This window comes from Leguminivora glycinivorella, chromosome 1 (genome assembly GCF_023078275.1).
Source record: "Leguminivora glycinivorella isolate SPB_JAAS2020 chromosome 1, LegGlyc_1.1, whole genome shotgun sequence".
In the NCBI taxonomy this organism is placed as follows: domain Eukaryota; kingdom Metazoa; phylum Arthropoda; class Insecta; order Lepidoptera; family Tortricidae; genus Leguminivora; species Leguminivora glycinivorella.
This window is the reverse complement of record NC_062971.1, coordinates 10,611,658-10,637,415: the sequence shown is the minus strand read 5'-3', so window position 1 is coordinate 10,637,415 and position 25,758 is coordinate 10,611,658. Positions and strand designations below refer to the sequence as shown.

Genomic DNA, 25,758 nt, shown 5'->3' with positions numbered 1-25,758 from the left:
ATGTTCCTGTTCGTCATTAAATTTAATGTAAGTAAATAATTTGTGAAGCCGCTGGACGGCGTCGGAACGAATGGTCCACTCGTTAAAATCAGTTAGGGCGTTCGTGGGCCATTTGCCGCGACTTGGACTAATGCTCGAGGCAACTACACTATTATATTTGTATTAGTGACGCGAAAAAATGATTCAATATGAGTAAAGGTACAGTTCGTAATAATGGTGTCCACCCTGTGTCTGTGTATGTACCTAGGCAGGGGTAAATAGTGTAGTGTAATTTTAATAACATGTTTTCTCGGATACGGGAAATAACGACTTCCGGCAATTTCAAGATCACAGAACGATGGAGACAAATCATGCTTTCGTACTATTAATTAATAAAAATCAATCCGTTAGATTTTCGGTGTGACAGAGCGACACAAAAACAAAAAATCACCAAAAAGTTTTCTTCTTTACACTTCTCCTTTTGGGCCGGAGGTCTGCACATAATATCGTTCTACCTATCAAAAATTTACGAAAACGTAATCAAAGTGTTTCAACTAGGATTTCTGCTATTGTCGAGTAAAAAGCAGTACAACATAAAAGGGCAATTAGAGACAACTCGAACGTGATATTAAATTCAATAATGCTTTATTATAACAATGTTCGCAACGAGAGCAACTGGAGCCACGCGTTCTCCTGGCGGTAGGCAGATTTTATCTAACGTAGTTGTACCCACCAGGAATTCCGAGAAAACTCAAGTGCCACAGTAGCTTAATTGTAACCCAAAAAATTCAGTAAAATTCTAATAGGTGTATGTAATTATGTACTTTCGATTTTTTGACTCAGTTGAAATGTAATCGAGTATTGTTTTGCGAATAAATATAATTTCTGTGAGTTTTGACAAAGACTTTAATTTGGCTGAAAATAAATATTTGGGAAAATTAAACATAGATAATAGATGAATTAAATAAATATGTGTGTTTAATAAAGCATCATTGATCGTTATAGCATCATCACCTACATTTGCAAGGACATTTGTAGGTATCTACGTACATAATTATGTATGTAAATTATTTTGGAAACCTGGAAATGTCGCTTTCATACATAGTTGTGCGGAAAGCTTTGTATCTCTCTGGCATCGCCGCCGCTAGCCAGTTGCTAATAAATTCTAAATTTCGCCACAGCAGAGATAAATCCTATTCCTAATCAAAACTGGCTCTTATGATTTCGCCCGATTTATCAATATTCTAATCCATCCTCCGTACCCTTTTCAGATAGTTTAGAAAGTGTAAATCCCCTTATACACCGTGGCGGGCCCATTAGACTCAGAATTATCTGATATCTTATCGATATAATCGTACGGCTAGTTATTGTTTATCGTTGTTCCCCCTATGCCGCCGGTCGAGAAAGCATTTGATCGGTTGATTCGATTAATTAATCTATCGTCGCATAAGTGCTGTTTCGGGTGTTTCCGCCGTGGGCGTTGTCTAATTGTTTAATGACAATCCTGATTAGTAGTCTACTGCAGTACGCAAAGTAACGTCGTCATAAGATAAGATACCTTACAAACTCGATGATTGACCGAGAGTTAGTTGGTTTCCAGCTTGGGCAAAATGTTATAGTATGCTCTGAATTGGCATCTACAGATCACAATTCTCAACCACTTCTCTTGAAATTATGTGAGGAGGTTCACAGGATTTAGGTTATATATATTTTTTTATTTCATTTACATCCTAATAATGAGTATGTATTGAGTTATGTTCGCAAGGTTAACATCTCACCGATCCTCTACTGCAGGCACTACTGACAGACTGTAAATACTGCCAGCGTAATATTATGTTCTATTTATATTTATATAGTAAGACCACTTTGGTCATGGTGATCTTACTATGCAACGTAAGGAACAAGGGTACTCAGCATTAAGCATGTTTCCCGCATTGCCTCACAAGATCGGAACGTTGCGCAAGAACGTAATGCAGCGATGAGATATGTATCGTGCGAGTAGGCTGCTCCAAATCATCGATTGTTCGGATTCTTAGTACGGGCCAGCCAGTGGTACACTTAAAGATATGAATATACTAGAAAATAAAATGGTTAAATGTTTTTTTTGATATTTGAAGTTATTACAAACATCTCTTCAGTTATATCCAGAGATCGGATTTTTGTGCGTCATCTCATACTAAAAGTCATTAAAATGACGTAAGTCACTAAGAATGTCGCAAATCCGTCCAAGCGCGGATCCAGCTTCTCGTGCCCATGCAGCAGGGGGTCACGTGGTAAAGGCCTCGGGGCCCCAGGGGGGTCACGTGGTCTATTTGTATGGCCAACTTAGGCTCCATGGGGGGGGTGTCATGACCCCCATGACCTCTGGATCCGCGCACGAATCCGTCGGATCTCTGGTTATATCTTACTTAGTGTGACGACCGGTCTGGCTCAGTCGGTAGTGACCCTGCCTGCTATTCCGCGGTCCTTGGTTCCAATCCCGGTAAGGGCATTTATTTGATGAGCACAGATATTTGTTCAGAGTCATGGATGTTTTTCATGTATATAAGTATGGGCTTATCTATTTAAGTATGTATATATATCGTCGCTTAGCACCCATAGTACAAGCTTTGCATAGTTTGGGGCTAAGTTGATCTGTGGGTAAGACGTCCCCAATATTTCAATGTTACCTTTCAAATGGTGGTGTATCGTGATTTTGGTAGCTCTATAGTTACCAGCTGTCACCTTTATTTTATTTGACAATAGAGTCCATTGAAAATTTTGGAGCAATACGGTGTATAATCAATCATGCAAAGTTTATGGAAATAAATAATACATTGTTGAAATAAGCTTTGCTAGACAACGCGTTTCCGTAAGCAGAGCCGTAGTGTTTATAAGAGTTAATAATGAACTTGCTGAATGAACGCATTATGTGATCGACAGCCCGCCTGTTTCCGGCCAGGCGTCCCTACACTACAAGAATTAATAAATAAACTATAAGATATGTATAAATGGAAATCGTAATGCATTTTTCTAGTAATTTTTGTAATCTCAATCTAGCTAAACTCTAAACCTAGCTAACAATATCTGCTGGATATAAAAAAATAAACATGACAAAATAACTGAAAATTGTAGATAAGTTCGCCTTTAGTAAATTTTATATTTCTGTAAATTATATACATACACCTGTCTTTCACGATAAAATCATTACTACTACTTCTAGATCCTTGACAACGTTTACTACATTTACTACGTACACACTTTTCATTTCACCCAAGTAACCGCTCGCAATATAGCCATAGTAGTGTGCTACCCGCCTAACATCGTATAAACAACTCATCGTATCTGAAAGCGATGGCTTCTTTTGTCATGACAATATTTACAGTCGTATTAGCCGTTCTATGATTGCGCTGTAATGTCTCACTAAACGATGTTTATACGGACAAACGACGTGCTTGGGACGTAACTGTTGGTTTTAATGATTTTTACGATGCAATTTGAGCACTAAAGATTACTTTTACTAATACTGTCTTGTTGATATACTTACAAAAGAAGCCTGTAATTCTTATTTAATAAAAGAAATGGCATTAGTGCGCCAAAGGTATTAGTGCGCCAAAATTATGACACTCAGGCGAATTTTGCAAGCTACACTGATACAATATTTCGGATATCATTCGGATCGGATGTCGTGCGTTTCTCTTATTAGCTGTTACTGGCCTAGACTTAGTTCAAAAACTAAATTATTCGTATTTCGGACGAGATAATTAAACTTTAAAGTGGAAAGGTAGAGCCTTCTCTGTTACTTTGTTTAATATTTTTAATATCAGTTCTATAAATAAATATCTATAAAAATTGTTTTTTATTTTTATTTTGTTACAGTTTTCAAACGCTTCGACATCAATCAACAACAACCTCCAGCCCCCAACTTTCGGTTTTTCTAAAGTAAGTAACAATATGTTTTAAACAAATTTTGATTGCTATTGAGTGTATTAATTATGACGGAGACTAATCTATAATTAGCACATACACTTTATCTTTATACAACACAGTAAAATTCTACGCTTCATAATTCTGTAGCTCATTCAAATAAGCTTTTTCCGTCGCTCTCTTTCCAAAGATGCTTACAATTTGTCAAAAAGAGACCAAAGTATGTGGTATAAACTTCAATAGTTCGTAAGACCACATTAAGAGGGAGTGGTAGCATACCCCTTATTAACTTTAATTCGGTTGGTTTTAATCATAAGTTGGGAGCAATTTTTCATACTAGCCGCTGTGTGTTACCGTTTTATTTGAACAGATTTAAAACGCACTTTTAGAGGTCAGTTTTCGGTGTGTTGGCTTGTGTTATGTTTATTTTGTATTATTAAGATATGCACAACTGAATTTAGAAATAATCTGAACGAAACATAAACTCTTCTTCACTAGAGCCGCATGATTTTTATTATCTATAATCTATAATAGTATTAAAATGTACCGGATACAATTTCTAGCTCTAAACTTCTTAGGTACTAATATCAAAAACACTTTTATTCGTCAGTCAAATAAATTATAAATATATTTTTGAAAAGAAAATTATGTTCTAAGTATAATAAGTAGGTAGATCAATACTCGTGTGGTCGTGTCGATATGTTTTTATATTCCAATGTAAACCTCAGAGGCAAAGTTATTTTTATTTCACTCATTTCATTAGTAGTTTCTATCAAATATAACTAAACTTTCAACGGCTTACCCATAAAGTATTGTGAACACAGCGCTAATTTCCCTTTAGGAAATGATAACAGAACCGGGAAGACTTTAAGTGTACAAATACTCGATTGTATGTGTGCTGCGATTGGCCATTCGATTGTGTGCTTATTTAATTTATTCGCGCCATAACTTAGCGGTCGCGGCTAGGCATAATGGAATGAGAGCGTTGGAGAAATGAAGAGAGTATTTTATTTCTCTAATAAGTATAAATATAGGTTAGAAAGTGGCTAAGTTAGGAGTTTATATGTACTTTTATGGATTACTAAAATAATTGGTTCTAATATTGATTAAATTTGACAACAATTTGATATCTATCTGAGTATTTAAATTATTAATTACGATTTTAACACAAATTGACTTAATTAAATATTATTAGATTATTCGATTGTGTATCGATAAGTTCATTTTACATCAAAGATTTTTAAAAGTTAATCACGATCAGTTTTAGACGAAAATGAATAGTAAAATAGTATATTTCATGTTTAATTTCACGTCATATAAGTGACAATGATTCTGTTTTCTCCTACACTAAGGGCCACTTGCACCAACGAAAATGTAGGGTTAACCAGAGGGTTTAACCACCATTTTATATGTAATTTGACAGTTGACAGCCCACTAACTGAGTTAAGTGGTTGGTGCAAGTGGGCCTAACTATCTTTGAAGTCAGAATATGAGTCATGTGCAGACATCGGATTTCGTGAGGCGAAACTTCTTGGACAGCTAAGGACTTCCTATATCGATAAACTCATTTTATCGACACTAGTTCTAAATACTAGTGATCACATAAAGGTTTGTTTATAAAAGATTTTTTTATTAAAAGAGGATGCGCATGTGACACTGTTTGAGTTGCAGGCGTCCATAGGTAACGGTAACCGCTTTCCACCGCATCGGACCGTATGCTTGGCTGCTACCGACGTGGTGCATAAAAAAACATTATATAATAAAATAAGAACTCAATTTTCTTCTTTCTTTCTGAAAACGTTCTTAAAAGTTTACTCGTCGCAATTTATGTCGACGCTATTTATTTTAGACGCTACGTAAGGTAACGGACCCAATCATGGACAGTTTAGGAAAAATTTTCGCCTGTTTTTGATATTTCACTCATAAATGTAAAAATTCTACCGCTAAGCGTGTTAAATCTTGAATGTCCTATCCTTCTTTTACATTTGGCGTATTGCAGAAAGGATACACCTATTAGTTTCTTCATACTTAACAAATTAAAATTAGGTGTTTTTTCTCCAATTATGGACGGCAGTTCTCCAGTAATGGATCCCCTCTATTATGGACAGTGAAATAAGTTTGTAATTTCCATTTTTAAAGCTAACTGATACTCAATGAGTCAATTTTATATACCATAAATACAATTAGTTTGAGTTATTTTAACACAGGATTGTTTCTTGTAAATTTTGGTTTTGTAAATTGTTCCTTGTCCATCATAGGAGGTAGGCACTTTTCGGTTCCAGTAATGACACCTTCGCAAAATAACGCCATTTCTTTATATCTTTTGGAGCAACAAACTAGTATGTTTTATACCTTATCTCATGCTTAATGGTAAATAAAACGCATTCAAGTTTACACCGAGTATTATTTTTAATATTTTATACATGAACTCAACTCTCTTAGCAACATTACTAAGAATTCGTCTTGATATTTTTTTCAGTAAACTGATGAATTTTATCTTGTCGCCAAATCCTTCAGAAATAACCGAATCAATTGAAACTTCAAAATGAAACAGCTCTATAACTCTAGTTTATGGTACATAGCCGTCAGTTTTTAGAAACTAATTTTAGATACTTATTTTTAAGGATTTGTGGTTTTTTGTCCATAATGGCATCACCGTCCATTATGGGGTATTTTACCTTATGAATTTCCATACTGCCTTCAGAACAATAGTTACAAAAAACACACACAATGTTGGGGCCGGTCACTAGTATATAGAACTAGTATCGATAAATGAGTTTATCAATATAGGAAGTCCCTAGCTGTCAAGAAGTTTCGCCCCACGGAATCCGATGTCTGGTCATGCTACAATACACTTTCCAACTCTATCCTTTGAAATATTTCTAAAACCATAAACTTTTTTAGGCTCTTAACGGTTTCCTGATGATGATGACGGTGAACGGAAACTACTCTACATATCCGACAACGCAGCAGAATACCTTGGACATTCGATGGTGAGTATTTTATTGCTATAGTGTTTAAGGTTGTAACGAAGATTTTTAATGTAAGGATCCTATGGAGAAAATATTAACAGTAAGTTTCAGGTTTTTTCTATACTACTGTTTGTAGACACATTTTTTGGATTATGTTTAAATGATAAATGAGATTTTACACCGACATCAACACATAGGTATCTAATTTTGAAAAAAAAATACATGCATGAATCACATTTTTACTTGCTGGCTCATCACAATTAAATGGTTTAATTGGGAGTCAAACCTAAAAATACCTACTCGCTTCATAGTAAGCCTTTGCGTTTCCTACTATCAAATAGTTTTTTTTTTTATTTATACTGAAATATCAAATTATGTAACTTAAACTAATTTAAATTATAATCAAACAATAGTTTGTTTGAGGCACTTACTCGTATATTAAATAATTAATATTGGATAAAATCGCCTCTATGAGTACAGGCACAAAGGTTTGCCGTATAAAAAACGCACCCAAAACTCGTCCGCGATGCTTTTATCGCACTCAATCAAAATCAATATCAGATTAAAGATTTTCCGACGCCCTGTGTGGGTCTCGCTACAAATCGTAGCGCTGACCCCAAATTACGTCCTTACTTTCGCAAATACGTATCTAGTTTAGATCAAAAAGTTACTAACGTAACCCTATTGTGAGATCTATAAAGTTTAAATTGAAAGGGAACGGGAAGGTTCCTCGTTAGCCTCGCGCTCGCGCCGCCGAATTAATCACAGCGGTTGCATTGTTTCGGCGCATATGAGCCACAGGTTGATCTAACTAACTAGTTATTCAATTATTTCTAACAAACCAGTTTAATTGAATTTTGTAAATTAGCTATTTATGAGCAAATCACGCTGGTTTATTTGCAGTTGTGAGAGATTTATTTGTTAAACCATACAAGGAAGCGGGTAAATAGATTTATCCTTTACCGGTTGAGTTCATTTACACGAGCTTTATTAATATGTTTACGGACTTCAACATGACTGCATGCTAGTTATCTAATGCATACACTGACGAGTACTGTTTCAATTACAGGCCTTTATTTGTATTAATAAATAGGTATTTATTTGTAAATAAATATGTATAATGAACTCAAGGTTAACTTGGAATTAACTGTACGATTACGATAATATTATAAAATTATACATACATACATACATAGATACATACAATCACGCCTGTATCCCATGAAGGGGTAGGCAGAGCACATGAAATTACTCAAGTTTCAGTGCTACTCTTGGCAAATAAGGGGTTTAAAGAAAACGAAACTGTGACATTGCAGTGACAGGTTGGGGCAAATAAATAAAATTATGAATAGAAATTTTTACAAAAGATACACTTAATACCAATCCTTGATAAAGAATTTAATACAGTTGGGAATACTAATACCTAAATTTTGTGTAGAGTAGGATAATCACTAGAGCATACCTATTTACCAATATTATTATTTTTAAATAAGTATACAACCTGTATATACGATTTGGTTGAGTAGGCCCGTATGAGGTCGGCGCTACGTCTGGATGTTTATAATGTCAGCAGTCAATATATTCAAATTGTGATTAATATACCCTAGTGTTGGCAACGTTACCTTTGTGTGTTGTATTCATGTTTTACTGATTCTACATGACAAATTCACTAAACTGTAAGACACTGAGTACAATAGGCACTGGTCCCACCGCGAGCTAGTAAGCTAATGAGCTATCGGCTATAAAAAAACGAGTCAAAATATAAACACTTCTATGCAAATAAAAAGAGACACGGCTATTTTGATACCTCACCGCTGGGCGTGTAATCTATAAACATCGCCGTGTCTCTTTTATTTGCACGGAGGTGATTATCTTTTGTTCGTTTTTTTTTATAGCCGATAGCTCATAGCTTACTGTGCTGCGGTAATTACCAGTGTCATAGATTTAATATGTTCATCTAATTTTCTATTAGGTCTACCATAGTCATAAATTCGCCATATACATAAAGGTATGTATGTGAACAAATAAACAGATCCTAATTAAAACAATAATGAAACGTAAATAAAATAAATAATAAATAAATATTACTGGACATCCATACACAGATTGAATGAGTCGCACAGTGAATGCAGAAGGCTTGCGTTGGGGATACTTAGAGAATGATATAATATGTTAATACTTAAAATACGTGGAAAGCATTTAAGATTCAGGAACAAATATCTGTAATCACAAAAACAAAATGATTCGAACCCAATGACCATGGGCTTAGAAAGCAGGGTCACTAGCAAACCAGGCCAGACCGGTCGTCTACAACTAAAAACTGAAGAATCAAACACAAAGTACAGTGTAGATGCAAATAAGGAGAAAATAATAGATAGGTAAGCATTCTACATAGCTCATGTACTTATTTATGTAATTCCGTGCATGCCATCGATCATCAGATTCATCAGATTACCTTCTAGGTAATGTGTTACAGAATAAAGCCCAAAGGTACAACATGTTTAGCAACAACGTAATAACTAACTTTATTATTTACCACAATCATTACGGCGCGGCTATATCATTTCTCAACAATTATAGTGTAAGATAGATAATGCATTTATCCGAAGTCCATCAAACGGCCGATCGCCATAACTCAAGCTGTGCCAGGATTCCCAATGATACCATTCTTATGAGCTCCATAATGTAATGATCGATACCAACTATGTATCTACCAAAACGCCACATTCAACTTTAATTATACACCAATAAAGACCAAACTCTAACAGTGTGATTCCCAACCTCCGAGCAATATTTTTAATGTTATTTTACAATTAAGATTAATGATAAGATTTTAGAATCATTAAGTACTTAATTCAAATATCTAAGATTAAAAACAATGCAAGCTTGTTAATACATCGTTTATAAGCGCAAATCGCCGGGTGGGAGTGTCCTGGTAACTGCCCGGAATGCCTGTAGAATTATTGAAATATACGTTTCAAAACTCATAGCTACATGCCTTATGGTTATTTCTTAATTAGAAAACACAGATCCGCCTATACGAGGATAGTGTAACATCACATCACATAGTATGGCTCCACTACACGTCTATATTGAAATTGTACCAGCAGGTGATTAAGATAATTTCTCTTTGTCTATGCGACGGAAACCTTTAAGCTAATCAGCTAGCTGTAAGGCCATGTAAGCATTAAATGTTAACGATCGCTTTGGGCGCTTGATAAGGAATTAACTTAGCATAAAGTTAACACCCATAATGCAGCGAAGTGCTAAAACGTATGAACCACACACGTGGCAACCGACCAGCCAGACAATAGGAACGCACAATTCAATATGCAAACCGAACAATGTAATGATAATGCCATAGAACTATAGACAATGCTCTTTCGTCGCGCTAACCACTGTACCGATTTATTGATACTCAGCTATTAATACCTTTGTAATAAAACCATCAACCTAATAAGAGCTCTTCAATTGCAACAATTGGCCCATTTTTTATTGAATGAAAGACGGTAGAGTAGGTCTTTTTAATCTGGTGCGGGCGAACGGTTCCGCTATGCCTTGGGCAATATGGTATTATCATTGCTATTGTGTGACTTTGCCCTTTCGCTGAAGGAACTGAAATGACTTTTCACATAGAGATGTGCGATTGTTCATAATGTCAATTGTTATCGTGTCGACGCCGCGGCGATAAATGCGCTGCAATCTGTTTGGTGTCCTGAGACGTACTACATCACATCAATAAATACCTACTATGTACGATCAAGTCGCATATACGATCTACAAGGCATGTGCGTATTATAAGTAATGTTCAAATGTATATGTAAAACTCAAACTCATGAAATTACATTTTAAAACATAACATGTAATAAAAAATACTACAAAGCTGAGGAGGACAAACACAGAATATAATTATGGACAATTATATTTCATAAGCATAAACCTAATAGGTAATAATGTGCTACGGCGCAGAAAAAGGCGGCTATGGAATATAGGTATATTACGTTGCCTGAAGTTGCATGGCGACTACATGAACAATTTTTCAATTTCTACTTGCAATGTATTCGAATATACAGGTAATTTAATGCTAAAACAGCAATGAATATATATAATTGTAGCTTTCAGTTCCATATTAATTTGTACCCCGTTTACATATGTAAACTTTATGAGATGATTTACAAGATAAAAACAGTCCATTTAAATCGGTTCAACGTTTAAACGTTGAAAATAGAGGAAAATTAAGTTACTACGCATTTATAACATTAAGTGTAGGTACCTAATAAGTTACTAAAAGTATATTAGGAACGTATGATGAATAAAGCAAAAACTTATTAGGTATTAATCATTTATAGCAATGACACTGAACCTCTTATGGCTACGTTACACCAATAATTTAGGTTACCTCTATACTTAGTTACAACATGACTTCTGTTTTAGTCCAACACAATACCATGTTGTAAATCCACAACGATTAATATCATGGTACCTTGTTATCAACATTAAACAAACACTAATTTATAACGCATTTATAATCAGCGTTTTCATATATCCATCATTAATCTACATATCGAGCTTTAAAGGAATAAAAGGCATTTATTAGTATATGCGTTCATGGGGCGCTTAAGACCTTGTTTTAATTAACGGGGAGTTAGTATCCGGAGGCTTGTATTCTGACTGTACATTTGTTGGGTGTAATTGAAGCGTATGATGTGGATTACAAGTCTGCTGACAGATGATTTATTGGGTGTGAGAAGAACTTGACTACGACAGCATAACTAGTAGGTTTTGATACTTTTGATTCATAATTCAAGTATTTAAACGGTTTTCAATCTTTCTAATATAGTAAGTAAAGACCTCCTAACCTTGATTTTGAATTCGATAAATAATTGAATCAATTAAATACAGGTGATCTTGGTTTAAAGAAAGACCTAAATTCTTCTGAGGACTTGGATATTATCAAAAATATATGCAGTTTTAAAAATATAATTAGGTTTAATTGTATAGAGAGCTAACTGGTCAGAGAATTTTAGAATATGTAAAGTCAGTTACATTATAAACAAACACAAACGGACTTATTATATCCGTTGATTATAACATTAATACATTATGTTTCCATTGAATGCTGATCAAAATAACGGCGTCGATCACAATAATAGAATACGCATTACCTGAAGATCGAATCCAAAAATCTCACAATCAGACATAACTGGACCGATCATTTGCCGTATCAGCGGCCAATCTAAATGCTAAATAACGGGAACCAAGCTGGAATCAATCGAAAACAACGAAACCCGAAGAACTGCGGTGAAAGCAGAAAATAATTTCAATGATACCAAAGATATAGAGATAAATTCAATGGACCACCGCGGCGGCATTAGCGCTGTAAACAAACAGATGCTGTGAGTAATGAGGGCCGGCCACACTAGCTGATTCTCTTTTTATTCTTTATCAAAACTAATTGCAATTTTATTCAATTATTTTTTTAGTTCTGAATCACAATGGCGAGATATGTTTTGGGGATGAATCCGACTAGTTACTTATACGAACCGATATGTACGTAAACAGAGCAAAATGTTCAGCGTTTTGTATAGGTAAGCGAAGAATTACGTTTACCTTACCTATACAATAAATGCGCATATAGTTAATTCTTAAAAACATGACCGCACTGAACAAAACTTTATTCACGGAGCACATACATATATGTACATGTATACCTATACCTATGTAGAACTTCTGCATCTTGGAGTACTTCTACTTTAGAGTACTCCAACCTGGCAAATCTGTTATTTTTCTTCAACGGACTCAGGGGCCACTCTCCGCGAGAGATCCGTGAAAGTGGGTGGTACAAAGCCTTACCTCTTAGTCCGTAATTAAGCAACTACATCAAGCCTTTCATATATCACAGTGCTCAGGCGCATCTCTAGTGTGCATAAATTGCATTGTTCACATGTAGGCCCATCACTGCCCGGGGCGGATCCGCCCACAAGGAATTAGTTTATTTGTACACAATTAAATTATTTTCACTTAGTGCATTATGCTGTAAGGAGGTTAGCCGGTGCTGGTGGTCTAGCTTTCAAGGAAGAATGCAAGTTCGTTGTGTGTGTTAATATTATAATACGTCCGCTTGCATTTCCTTACTATGCAATTCAAAGATTACATAATAAACGGAATAATGCAACCCTTGTTATGTGTTATCAAAAAGCAGTTACAATCTGTTATAAAATTAAAAAAAACTCACCACAGATGGCATAATTCACAACAGAACTGTTCAAAATAATAGATAATGCTAATAATAACTTCCAAGATTAAAAGAAAGTAAAACTGATGTGAAATGAAGCTGCTTTGGCAAATGCTAAAAATGTTTACGTACATCTTCTTATCACGAGTGTATTGAGAGTATTGTATCAAGCAGTGACCGACCCACTTCAATTATCCCTTTTTTGTGAATCTAAAAATAGTACAGTATTTAAACCAAAAGTATCGCTCATTAACAACACAACGAGTACCTATCATATGTAATGGAATACAAATAGAGAGGGTATGTAAACAAAAAGCAAACAACCCTTGTCCCGTGTGCGCCCGCGCCCCCACACAACGGTGCGCACGCGCGCAATTATGTCTTAACGCAGGGCGCGCGACAGGTGGGCGGAGCGTGACGCGTGACCCCGGGCAGGGTTGCCAACCGTAATATCATCATTTCTAATTCAGAGGCAATGTGTATGTACGTCATATACGATTTGAATGGGACTTAGTCGATACACATCGTACTCGTATCTAGAGAGCAATTATTTGACGTGTCTTAAAAATTATCTTAAACTTCTATAGCAGCAGCAGAATAGGTTGTATAGTACTTGGTTTGTATCTTCTTAGTACTAGGTACAGTACGATTAACATCAGATAACGATTCGGGTTTTATGTGTATCTTGCTCGCACTTATGCGACCCCGATAAGAGCCGAAGCCGAAGAGTAAAAAAGCCGAATCGTTAACTGATTTTAATCGCACTGTATTAGAACAGTTTGTTGAAGGGTAGTTCAGATTTGAGAATTGATTACTCAGTAGTGTATTCAATTGTATGGAGAGCTCCACCAAACGATTTTCTGTGACGTTTACAGAATCGAGTAACGTACTTATTCTGAAACATCAAAACTCATAGTCAAGTGGGTCAGATATTATTTATTTGGCATCCCTATCCCTACCATGCTACATAATGCTTGCAATCTAGAGGAAATTTTCTTTCACTCGCTATGATTTAATTAAAGTTATTTAAGCTGTCTCGGGCTAATTGAAAGTTTACTCGGAAAGGTAAGAAATTGTTCTACAATTAATATTTGACCCCGACGTAGGTGTACAGGGGTCACTTTGGAAATTATTATTTCCTCGGATAAATATTAACTTATAATATGAAACATAGGTGTAAACAAGTATACAAAAACAGTAAGTATACGTAAACAGTATAGTGATTTTTTTTTCGTTACTTTAGTGAAACTTTATTTAATTCTATTACGTGTACGTATCCAGTGAGTGTGCACCCGATCTTAGCCAGGCTGGATGCCAATTTATTCATTACTAGCGACCCGCCCCGGCTTCACACGGGTACTATACCTACATGTAAACCTTCCTCTACAATCACTCTATCTATTAAAAAAAACCGCATCAAAATCCGTTGCGTAGTTTTAAAGATTTAAGCATACATAGGGACATAGGGACAGAGAAAGCGACTTTGTTTTATACTATGTAGTATTCATTAAATTGCAGTTTCAGTTCGAAGTCCAGTCAACATACGCGTCGATACTGTAAAAGCCCGAAGTAGGGTAAAACCTAGGTTTTACTGGTAACATGTACGTTGAACTGCAAAAGTGCAAACCCAGTTTATCACTAGAAGTCAATCATAAAGTACAAAGTAGGATATACTTGTATGCACTTATAGAAGTGATCGAGTGAGCGACGCAGTTTCTAGAATCCTACGTACATGTAATGAAATCCAAAGTGTCGCTGTACATTTCCCTTAAAACCAAGTTAGGCTACGCGTAGACCGTATAGACCCCAGGCAACGGTACAAAGGTGCCGGGCGCGCGATTAAAATAATACCTTGCGGTCGCTCACTGATGAAAATGTCGACGCAATCTCCCCTAAGTATACGGCTGTTTAAAAATAAAAGCGTTTAACGAACTCTGCGGCGACGGGTTCCGCAATTACCATTCCATGCTAGCATTTCTTTTGTTTGGCTAGATGGTTTTTGTACCTTTTATGCGGTAGTGTAGTTTGAGCAGTATGCAAATATTTGTATTCGCCTGTAAATATTTTGTTACAATTCGTTGCTTCACCGGATGGTCTACTCGGAAAATCAGCGCTAGAAATTGTTCGCACAATGCTGAGACGAGACATTTCAATGTTCTTCATCTATTTTGCATTATCAAACACAAACTTAAGACTTTTATACCTACTTCTATTTCTACTATTAATTGCGCAAAAATTAACTGGATTATATCGTAATATACACCCGGTTTTTATTGAATTCGCACATACGGCTAATACAATCTGGATATATCACCGTCAGTGAATTTTTCACATATTTCACTCCTGGGGCGTGTTTTGCTGAGTGTCGGCATTTATGGCCCTTTCAGGCCCATTTCAAGCCTTTGACAGTTCATTGCTTCAATAAATCAATCGCGTAAACAGTTGAAGCTAGTTTATTACTGACTGGTGGTGGGGGCGGCGCGGGCGCATACACTTCACTCTAGCTCGAACATGTAGTGCGTGTGATTTTTTCCAAAGGTGCAAGAGTATTTACATTGTTATACACCCTGTTTTTATTGAATTCCGTTAACTTTAAGGGATGGTACTTTAGATTAAATACAATTAATTTCTCTAAGAAACTAGTGTCTTAACTCTACCGGTTATGGAGTTATTAAAAAAATAAAAAATAATTACCTACTGGTAAAGGCTGTCACACACGAACACGTGTGTGACAGCCTTTACCACTTCCCAATGTTATTTGTTTTGACATGTGCCGTCAATCACTTGACATTAACTTGATTTTTTTGTGAATTTAACTAAAAGTGATATACAAGGTGGTTCACATACATGTCGAATTTAACGGAAAACAAAAATAAAACACGGTGTAAATTAACTTATTAATTAACAACGCATTTAATTGAGGTGGCACACGCAGCACAAAATGCCATAAAACTCACAGTCAAGAGCATATACGTCCAAATACAATACTCGTCTCGTATTAACCCATTAACCGCCGTAATCCATTATATGAAACATAAAATATCCAGCTTATTTCACCGAAGTCTGATAAAAAAAGCAGCGGTGACATAAGCACGATGATAAGTTCTAAGCGTTTAAAAAGTTACATTATTTACAAATATCCTTTTTCTACAGGAAGACCTGTTAATCCACGGGGACAGTGTGTACGACGTGATCGACAAGCAAGACCAGCAGGCGGTGCGAAGCGAGCTGTCTCGTGCGCCAGCGGACGGCGAGGACAGAGTGTTCCTCTGCCGAATGAATGTGGCCAGAAACGCGAGGAGGCAGATGCGATTTGGTGACCAGAAGGTGAGCAACTTGTTTTTAGATTATGTATATAGATAGGTGACAATACTAGATAATGTGCTCGACAAGAAAGACCAGCAGACGGTAAGCGAGCTGTCTCGAGCTCGAGGTCTGCGTATTCCGGTATGAAGGTGGCCAGGAAAGTCAGAAGGCGGATCATATGCGTTTTAGTGACCAGAAGGTGAGCAACATATATCATGTTTTGGGTTAGCTAATAGTAATAAATGACATTACAGTTAAGTCATAATCATATTAGTCATAGTACGTTATTCAATAACAATGTACCTACATTGTGTTTGAACATACATAGGTACGGTCACGGACTTTAATTGTTAATCCACTTCTAGCTCATTTTATACTGGACATGTCAGAGTTAAGCATAGTTAAGCTATCTTCCAGTATAAAATGAGCTAGAAGTGGATCACCAATTAAAGTCCGTGACTGTACCTACATGAAAAGAGAGAGAAGAAAAAAAACAACAACGAGGACTTATGAAACTACACAAACACTGAATTACATATTCAATGAAATAAAAAAAACAACACTTAAAACTAAACAAAACAGATAAATCAAATCAACCTACGAAAATCAAACACTTCATCTAAAGAATAGAAACACCCTCTCAATAAGAATTGTCTCAATTTATACTTAACACTTTCGAAACCGGGCTCTACGCGGCGCTACGACATTTTCGCTACATACGGGGAAACCCATGTAATCGGCTACGCTTCTACGAGCGGTGTACCCGACAGTCGGGTTCTTGGTAGCGAAAGTGTTAAATAAGCTATGTATATGTGGAAATAGTTTTTAGTTCCTGAGGTAATTTGTTAAATAGATTAACCAATAATCATGTTTCTGATGTACTACGTATCTACATATATCGTAAACATGATATATTTAGCACATTTGAAATTGTTTTAACCTCGTAGAACCTGCTATACGGAATCTACTACGGGATGATAACTCTCTCATAATTAATTATTAGAACACGCGACACCAGTATTGAGACTACTGTGTGAACATTAGTTTAAGAAAAACTATTTTTACCTATTCATATTACTGAAGCTACCAGTATTTAATTTACAACTAAGTCAGGGTTTTCAAAGTAATGTAATATTACATTTCAACGCCTATTAAATAATAACCATACGCAGTAGATAGTAAAATCCGATCTAAGCCAAATTGAATACTTGCAAACTAGCTTGCCATGTTACTTGGCATCATTAAACATTTGGATGTTACCTGGATTTTTGACAGACTAATTTTAACTTTTTCACTTTGATTGAAATCATTGCCTACCTTATTTCTTTTTACATTACTTTGACAGCTGCGTACATATAGTTGGTTATTAACAAAATGGTAATTAAAAAGTTGTAATCAATTCGAAAGTTAATTAATATGGTACAGAAATCGTCAATACGGGTACCAATGTTCTGCAATTAGGGGCCCGTGACCCGTCAATACGTTTAAACAAGTGCCACCTTTTGGGAAAATATTCCAAATTCTCGTCACATAAAACTTATAAAATTCAAATTATGGTTTATAAATATCTAGCAAATCGTGTTAAAACGTATTTATTCTAATTTGTCTTTCCTGTTAAATAAAATAAATCAGAAATATAAATACTTAAACATACTTAATTAAATTAATTTTTATTAAGCAGAAACGTCTGCTAACGATTCTAAACATTTTTATATTAAAGGAAAAAATGGACTATGGCTAGACGTCACCCCAAGACGTGTGTACAAAAGGAAAGGCATGGAAAGATTTGCGAAGTCCGGCGTGGCTTCCGTAGCTCAATTGGTAAGAGCATTGCACGGATTGCAAAAATGGTGCGGGTTCAAGTCCCGCCGGAAGCGTAAATTTTTCCATTTTTTCATACTTAATTATTATAATTTCAGTACGTACGGAACCAATAAACTTTAATTCCACTACACACTTCCACTCAGTTTCCAAACAGCATATTATAACACGTGACCCGCCCGATGCTAGAGTTCAATTTTGAAATATTACATATAAAATTGATGAGAGCATAATTAACGAGTTCACTTTCAAATAATTTAAGTGAATATTAAGTATCTTGTACAAAAAACGTCTAACAGGTGCTCGAACACGTTAAAGAGTAGAGCGTCAGTGTGAGTTGTGATTACCTCACTAGTGTGTTATGTTGCTGCCCGTACGTAAGATCCGACAGATCGTAAAGTGAAAAAACTTCCTGCCTCGCACAGCTAAACTGTCGCCTGCGGTATTTCCGGACCGATACGACCTTCAAACCTTCATGAAAAGAGCCTACACCCATGCGACCTGTCTGCTCGTTTGCCTCCTATCTCATAAAAAAAGAAGTCCCCGTGCAATGTTTGGACGGCTGTCGCGATTTAACAAAAAGATAGTTCCTTTCGGTTGCTTCAGATGGCCGAAGGAAAATTGCCCAGAACTTGATGCTAGAACGGGGCTGTAATGCCTATAAATTTCATGATCTGCCGGATCTTACGATTTGACACCGACATACAATGCTCAGTTGCTTATTAACTCGAACTTAACTATAATTTGATAAATAAAAGATATAAAATTTGTCGTGGACAATATTTGAGGTCCATCATCATCATCATTGCACTCCGACCAAGTAGTGAGCAGAAGTCAAGTTTATTGATCCACTGTATTCAATATCATAACTATAAGTAATTATTAGTAAATTTGACTGATTTATTTTTTATAAAATCAAAGCAATGTTCTAAAGCCTCAGCTCCAGATGTCCAACCTCACTCCATCGAAGCTTTTACACGAGGTAATTGAAAGAGCACGCATTAGCTTGAGAATCGTTTGGTAATTATTTCCTCGTGGTAATAAACCCGCTATAACCAGCTTATCTGATGGTTCTGTTTTTATTGGCACTATTAGCTTGTTCGCACTTGCCCGCCGAACTGTACGGTATGATTATTTTAATGGAAACATGTGGTTCAATTTATGTGCGTAAATGAGCTTGTTCTTTTTTATTTAAAATATTTCGAATAGGTAGTTTTAAAGTTGACTAAAAGTGGAAACTTGTTGTCATAGCAAATCTGTATGAAGTATATTTATTATTTTCTGATTTGCAATTAATTGAAGTACTGCCATCATAGAATTCATTATTCCATAGCTTTTGGTGGCTCTAGTTACCGGCGGTCACCTTTATTTTAGTTTATAATAAAATTTATTGATATAAATACATAACATTCAGATAAACACTTCTGACCACATCATACTAAAATACTATGATAGATAGCCTAAGCAATAACTTCACACATAATAAGTCGATGTCCTATCTGCCTTATAAAATAATTGATAAACTTCCCAATGATGATCATTAGTAGTATTTTAGATCCATAAAACTTTTACTCTTTTATAGCTGCAGTCTATATTTTATCGATTACCGTTTGATTTACTGGCCGGTAAAGGTTAACTTTTGTACAGGTTTATGATGAGAGCCAGGGAATCATTTATTTATTACCGTTATTCACAGACGTAGGTAAACATTAGGTTGATTAGTAGAAATATAGGCTGTGCATATTTTAAACGGGCACTAAGTGTACTTTTATCCAGTATAAAAACTGTATAAATACCAACCACGAATGACATAAGCTGTTTATCATAAGCTTTTAGTGCGATATTGATACATACATACTCACGCCTGTTTTTAAGGGATAGGCAAATCACATGAAACTGTTCAAGTACCACTTTTAGCAATTGAACCCATACCCCACAAACGACTTCTACTACACCCACGGGAGGAAAGGGTGTGGTGAAATTCTTAGCCTGTCACCACACGAGGTGATATTAATAGAAATATTTCTATACAATTATTTTTCAAGCATGAAGTGGTGAGATATATATGATCAATTAATTCCCAATATGTATGCAAGCTCCCACGCTAAATGGGAGCCTGGGCAACAAGGAACGTTTGAGAATAACTAATGCACGCAGTCGCGGCCAGCTCGTAGGCGATTAATAAACTCGCGCGCACGTGCGGTGCGACGCCTGCGACTCCTTTAATATTACTGCGAATATAGGTGTCACTCGCGCCCTGAGGGTTCCGTACCTACATGACACAATATTAGCTAACAATGTTTTGTTCTTTGAGTTCGACAGATTCTTGACAGAATTCCATTACGCTCTTTTACAACTTATGGTAACCAATAACAGGCCCTATTGTAAATTTGTTTGTCAATTTACTATTTTATTATTATGTTTCGTTAAGAACTTGGACTTATTTTACCGTTGATGTTGTCTTGTCCACACAAGTTAATGACAGCATAGAATATCATCTTCTCTGATATTAAATATGGGATCTTTTAAATAACCGCACAAATATAATTAATTTTTCATCACACCCGCACTTTAAATGTGCTATTGCACGCAGGCGGAGCGTGAGTTATAGAAAAATCGTTCTCCCAAGGGAATAATAAAATTTCTTGTAGCGTACTTAACTTTTTTACATCTATTTACATATTTTTTACATTGCGAGTGCGATGAAAAACATTGTGTGTAACTCGGGGAGTATGAATATGACTAACTCGAGCCTTTAAATCGCTCCGGCAAGCCATCGCGATTTAACTTACTCTCGTTAGTAATATTCAACTTCCTCCCCTTGTTGCACAATGTACTATTAAGTTCCTCAGTGGAGGCATTTTGTTTTTGAAATTGGAACCCTTTATTACTATATATTATAAAAATTCAAAATAAAATTTAGAATATGTACAAAAATTTGTACACGAGGACTAAGGTTAGTTTTAAATGTCAAAATTTAAATATTTTAAAATGTTTGTGTTAATCAACAATATAAAATCTAAGAAGGTACATTTTATCGATAATATCGATATTAATATTAATATTCTTACCCCGAATTCTTGATGGCACTAGTAGCAGCAGTCCTTAATCTGGTCATAGTTAACTGAAAAAAATATAGGATGGCTTTAGTTAATGTCTGTATCTAGTGATGTGAAAGTTGCGGAAACTTTCCAAAAAAATCTTAAATTTCTTGAAAAATTCACGAAAAATAAAGGGAATTTAAATGTATGAAATGGAAAGTTTCCATCCATACAATTGTCCATACAAAGTATGGAAAGTTTCCGAAGTTTTCCTATGTGAAAATTTCAGAATTTTGGAAACTTTCCGTCGGCACATCAGTATCTGTATCTGTAACCTACTAAATCAAAATAGTTTTCGGGGATAATTCGTATTTACACTGAATTATTTAGCATTTTTTGCATCTTACATTTGCAGCACCACTATATTTCAATAACATAATATAATATGTTACCTATATCTTTTACTTTACTAGTAGTAACCATTTATACGGTTTAATGATATACTGAAGCTTTCTTTAAAAAAAAGACTTTCTCTACCATAATTAACTAAACATAGTTGAATAATTCGCGCATAACTCATACCCTACTACAATTATATTGACTTTATCTAAAATTTATAATGACATTATTATAAATTGAATAATAAATCACAAAACGAAATAATTTAGCACTTTGCAGCGCAATAAGGAAATATCCTGTACATTGTTTATGATAATAAGGACCTGAGTTATAGGTTAGTTGACAATAAATGAATTAAAGTTTCAACAACACCTAGGGTGCATTCGGGTAAATCCAAACACTTAACTTTATCGGTTAACCCAAAGTGGATATGGAAAATTCAATTATCGGTATTTTATGGGACCAGCCGGGATTCTGAAGGTTTCTATTGTACCCGAATATACATTATCATTTTTACTTATGTTTCGATTAACAATTGTTGGATCATTTTGTCACAAAAATTTTAGTAAAGGTACGAGCATATTTTTGTCCTTATTTTGTAGCAGTTGGAGTTGCAGAACTCTCTATTTTAGAAGCTCGCTATTAAGTATTATAGACTATATAGGTACATATATGTATACGCATCGTGAAGCCTTACAGTGACATTTTAAATTTTAATTCCTACAAACAGATAGCAACTAAACAAACAGTGTACTCAATCTCCGCGTAGTTTCAGCTATCCGGGCCCCAGTATCGGTTGATGAAGTTAAGAACGACGGCCACTAATGAGGCTTATCGACGCGCCGCCGCGATGACACGGCCGATGGCTGCGTTTGCGCATGAACACGCCCCTTGTTAGTGGACAGTCACTGTGACAGCAGCTTATAACAGCCTTATCAATGGGTATAGCTGTATAAGTCAAAGGCTGCCTGGGCCTACCAAATTAACAACCCTATCACATACAAAAAATCTGCAAATCCAATCGAACCTACAAATTGATCTTAATGCAATAATTTGTTTTACTTGCCCAGTAATACTTATGATAACGACAATGATAATAATCCTATTCGAAGCTATGGTAATATTATTTACAAAGTGATTGCGCCGTTAATATGTCTACTCTGAATTATTATTGTATAGTTTACAGACAAAATATTAAGATATCAGATGTCTAAAGTTATAATTCGTAAATGTAACATACGTAGGTAATATTGCATAACATACCTTTAATCCTCGTCGAAGTTTTCGATACTATTAAAAAAAATATTTTCACTTGCGTAGTCGTCATCACTTTCAAAATGATCTCGAACCAATAAATCTTTCAGCTCGCATTTGCCATAATTTTGTCTTCTTTTATTAACATAAGAGCGATCTACAACTTGGTAAAACGCAAAACCGACTCCTGCTATAATACCAGTCCATAGAACAGTATCATACTTCGTCCAACCTTCAGTTCTAATATTTTTACTCTTAGAATGTTTAGTGTCAGTGGACTTCACTACCTTTTTAACTTTGAACGGATAACTGTTAAAAGTTTCATGCACATTAATAGCCATTTCGTTAAAAACTGATCTTCCGAGCCAATCTGCTAGATGTTTTTTATCAAGTTGACGCAGTCTGTGTGCGACGTCTACGTGACTTCTACCTTTGCCCCCGGCTTTTGAATCTTCACTATTCCATGCCAATAAAAGTTGTATACAAGTCTGTTTTTTATGAACTTTTTTCACTGCATCTGATAAACGGCTAGGGAGCGCATAGCTAAGGTTCTGTAAAGATACTACCAGTTTCCGGCAATCGGTTATAGATAAGTGCTTTGCTATGTAGGTGAAATCAGATTTGGTCATGTCAATTGTACATTGCACTTGAAAGAAAATGCACTGTGAATAAATACAAAATACTATAAACACAATCACTTTTCCAGTTCGCATATTTTATGAAATCCTCAGTCCCATTTATACATAAAAAGTACTGTACAATGATGAAATTGACGACGTATTGCTCTTTGACGTTGCTTTATGGCTTTGACGTATATATTTGGTATATCCAAAGACATATGAAACTCGATCCTCTTTGGTATATCTCATAAAACCACCATAAAACCAAATAGTTAAGAGTAAATAGGTTAATTAAGATAGAGGCAGTTCTTATAAAAACAGGTTTACACGCAATCTGAAAAAATAACAAAAAGAAAATCGTAAAAGAATCTGGTATGTTACAGTAGTTTCTCAGTAATTTAAGCTGATCTCTGACCCTGTTTTTTCCGTCTCAATAGGCGTTTGCTCGTTTTTGTATCCGTAAGATTGTCGGAATGCCGACGTATAATCGCACGCGACAGGTCGCCGACTGCAAAAACTGCAGAGCACGTCCAATGCAGTTCGTCCCAGTTCTTGCCACCCAGTGATCGGTTGTCAATCAGTAGCTCGTAGTTGTACAATATTACAACTGTCGCCGTTTTGATACGCCTAGTCGTACCTAAATATGGATGTAAATATGTAGTTGCAATTAAGGTCCGACCGAGATTCTCGGCCGCGAATAAATTGTATGAAGTCTCGGCCGATAGTCTCGGCCGGCCGGGATTTTCGGCCGAGACTTCATACAATTTATTCGCGGCCGAGAATCTCGGTCGGACCTTAGTTGCAATATATTATATTCTGTATGTAATTAGCGATTCTATATTAGAAAAATATAGATGAATTATTAGTGTATTATAACGGTAACTCCTTATTATTAATCATACAGCTCGTAGATTCAGCCCACAAAAAGTTTGCAACAATTTTGAACGCCAAGGTAGGCAAGGGTTAAGTAAACGTCATAATTTCCAAATAATTTCATCAAAGTTTGACGTTTAGAATAACATCTGCACTGGCGAGGCTGTGAAAATCGTTGCAAAATTATCGTGGATCACCTATAACAAAAATGTTGGTCAACCATTTAAGATTTTGACTAATTGGAAATAAATATTTTGCGCCAATATTTTCTTTGTACACAAATAAATCAGTTTTCTTCATAGGCACATCATAAAGAAATTCTATTATCTTTGATATTCTTCAATCAAAAACGTCAATTTTGACACTGTCAAGGTCATAATAAATATAAACCGTACCCAATGTCGAGTAATCAGGATTGGTTGCTATTCTACTCATATTCATGTGACCATTTTAACTTGATGTATCACAGCGTGGTATCCAAATATCCCTGGCCGCCGTTCAGTTGTAAATAATCCCGATTTGCCCATTATTTACATGAAGCCTTCAATATCTTATCAGCAAGCGTCTTACACTAACAGCGCTTTATTAAAGGCTCGTATTTAACACTATCGTTTACTTACGTAAACTTTACAGCATCGTTAAGTACAAAGTGCATGACTCTATCGGCCGTGTCACCCGTTTGTACGGCAAATACTGCTATAAACGTAATTTAATCATCGTTTAGGTTCATATTAAACTGGGTTTTATTTGCAGTTATTCCACGTAAGGATAATAAATGATAGGACCTGTTTTATTTCCAGGTATGACTGTTTTGTCTTGTGCTACGAGGGTGAACTAATGTCGCATTTCAAGATGATATGCTATACCTGCTGTAAGCATAAAAGTAGTACAATCTATTTAACAAGTTTACAGTATTAAACTGTTGTGGTAGGTATCATAATTTGCACAAGTACATAGGTTCTAAGTATACACGACTCATCAAATTCATCAATTCCTTCAACAGTACCTACCAAACGAACGCTATAAACATGCCAAAATTATCAAGTGCATGTCAGTTTATAATATCGGTGTTATTGATATTGCAATAAATACAACCGATCAAAGGGCGTACTCAAAACACTAATGTGTTTAATATTTTATAGACATTTCGATAGCAGCTCTATGCGGGAACATTTTCCCAGATTAACTTGCGCCTAACTGCTGAAGTAAAGTGTGCCTTGCGCAAGCGTCGCTTAGCGCTAATGGGTATGCGGTCACGAAACCGACACATACTAAATCCAAGCAGTATCTCTTCTAGGTGAAAAGTTTCACTTTGTGAAAGGATGAATCCTGAGACGAGCGGGCACTGAGAC

General features: G+C 35.7%; 1 protein-coding gene across 1 annotated transcript in view; it reads left to right on the top strand.

Moving 5' to 3' along the window:
- Positions 1-25,758, top strand: part of LOC125233896 — a 169,688-nt gene that overhangs the window by 93,911 nt on the left and 50,019 nt on the right. The window contains 2 exon segments of the mRNA XM_048140064.1: positions 6,801-6,878; positions 16,246-16,419. Coding sequence (XP_047996021.1) covers positions 6,801-6,878; positions 16,246-16,419 — 252 coding nt within the window.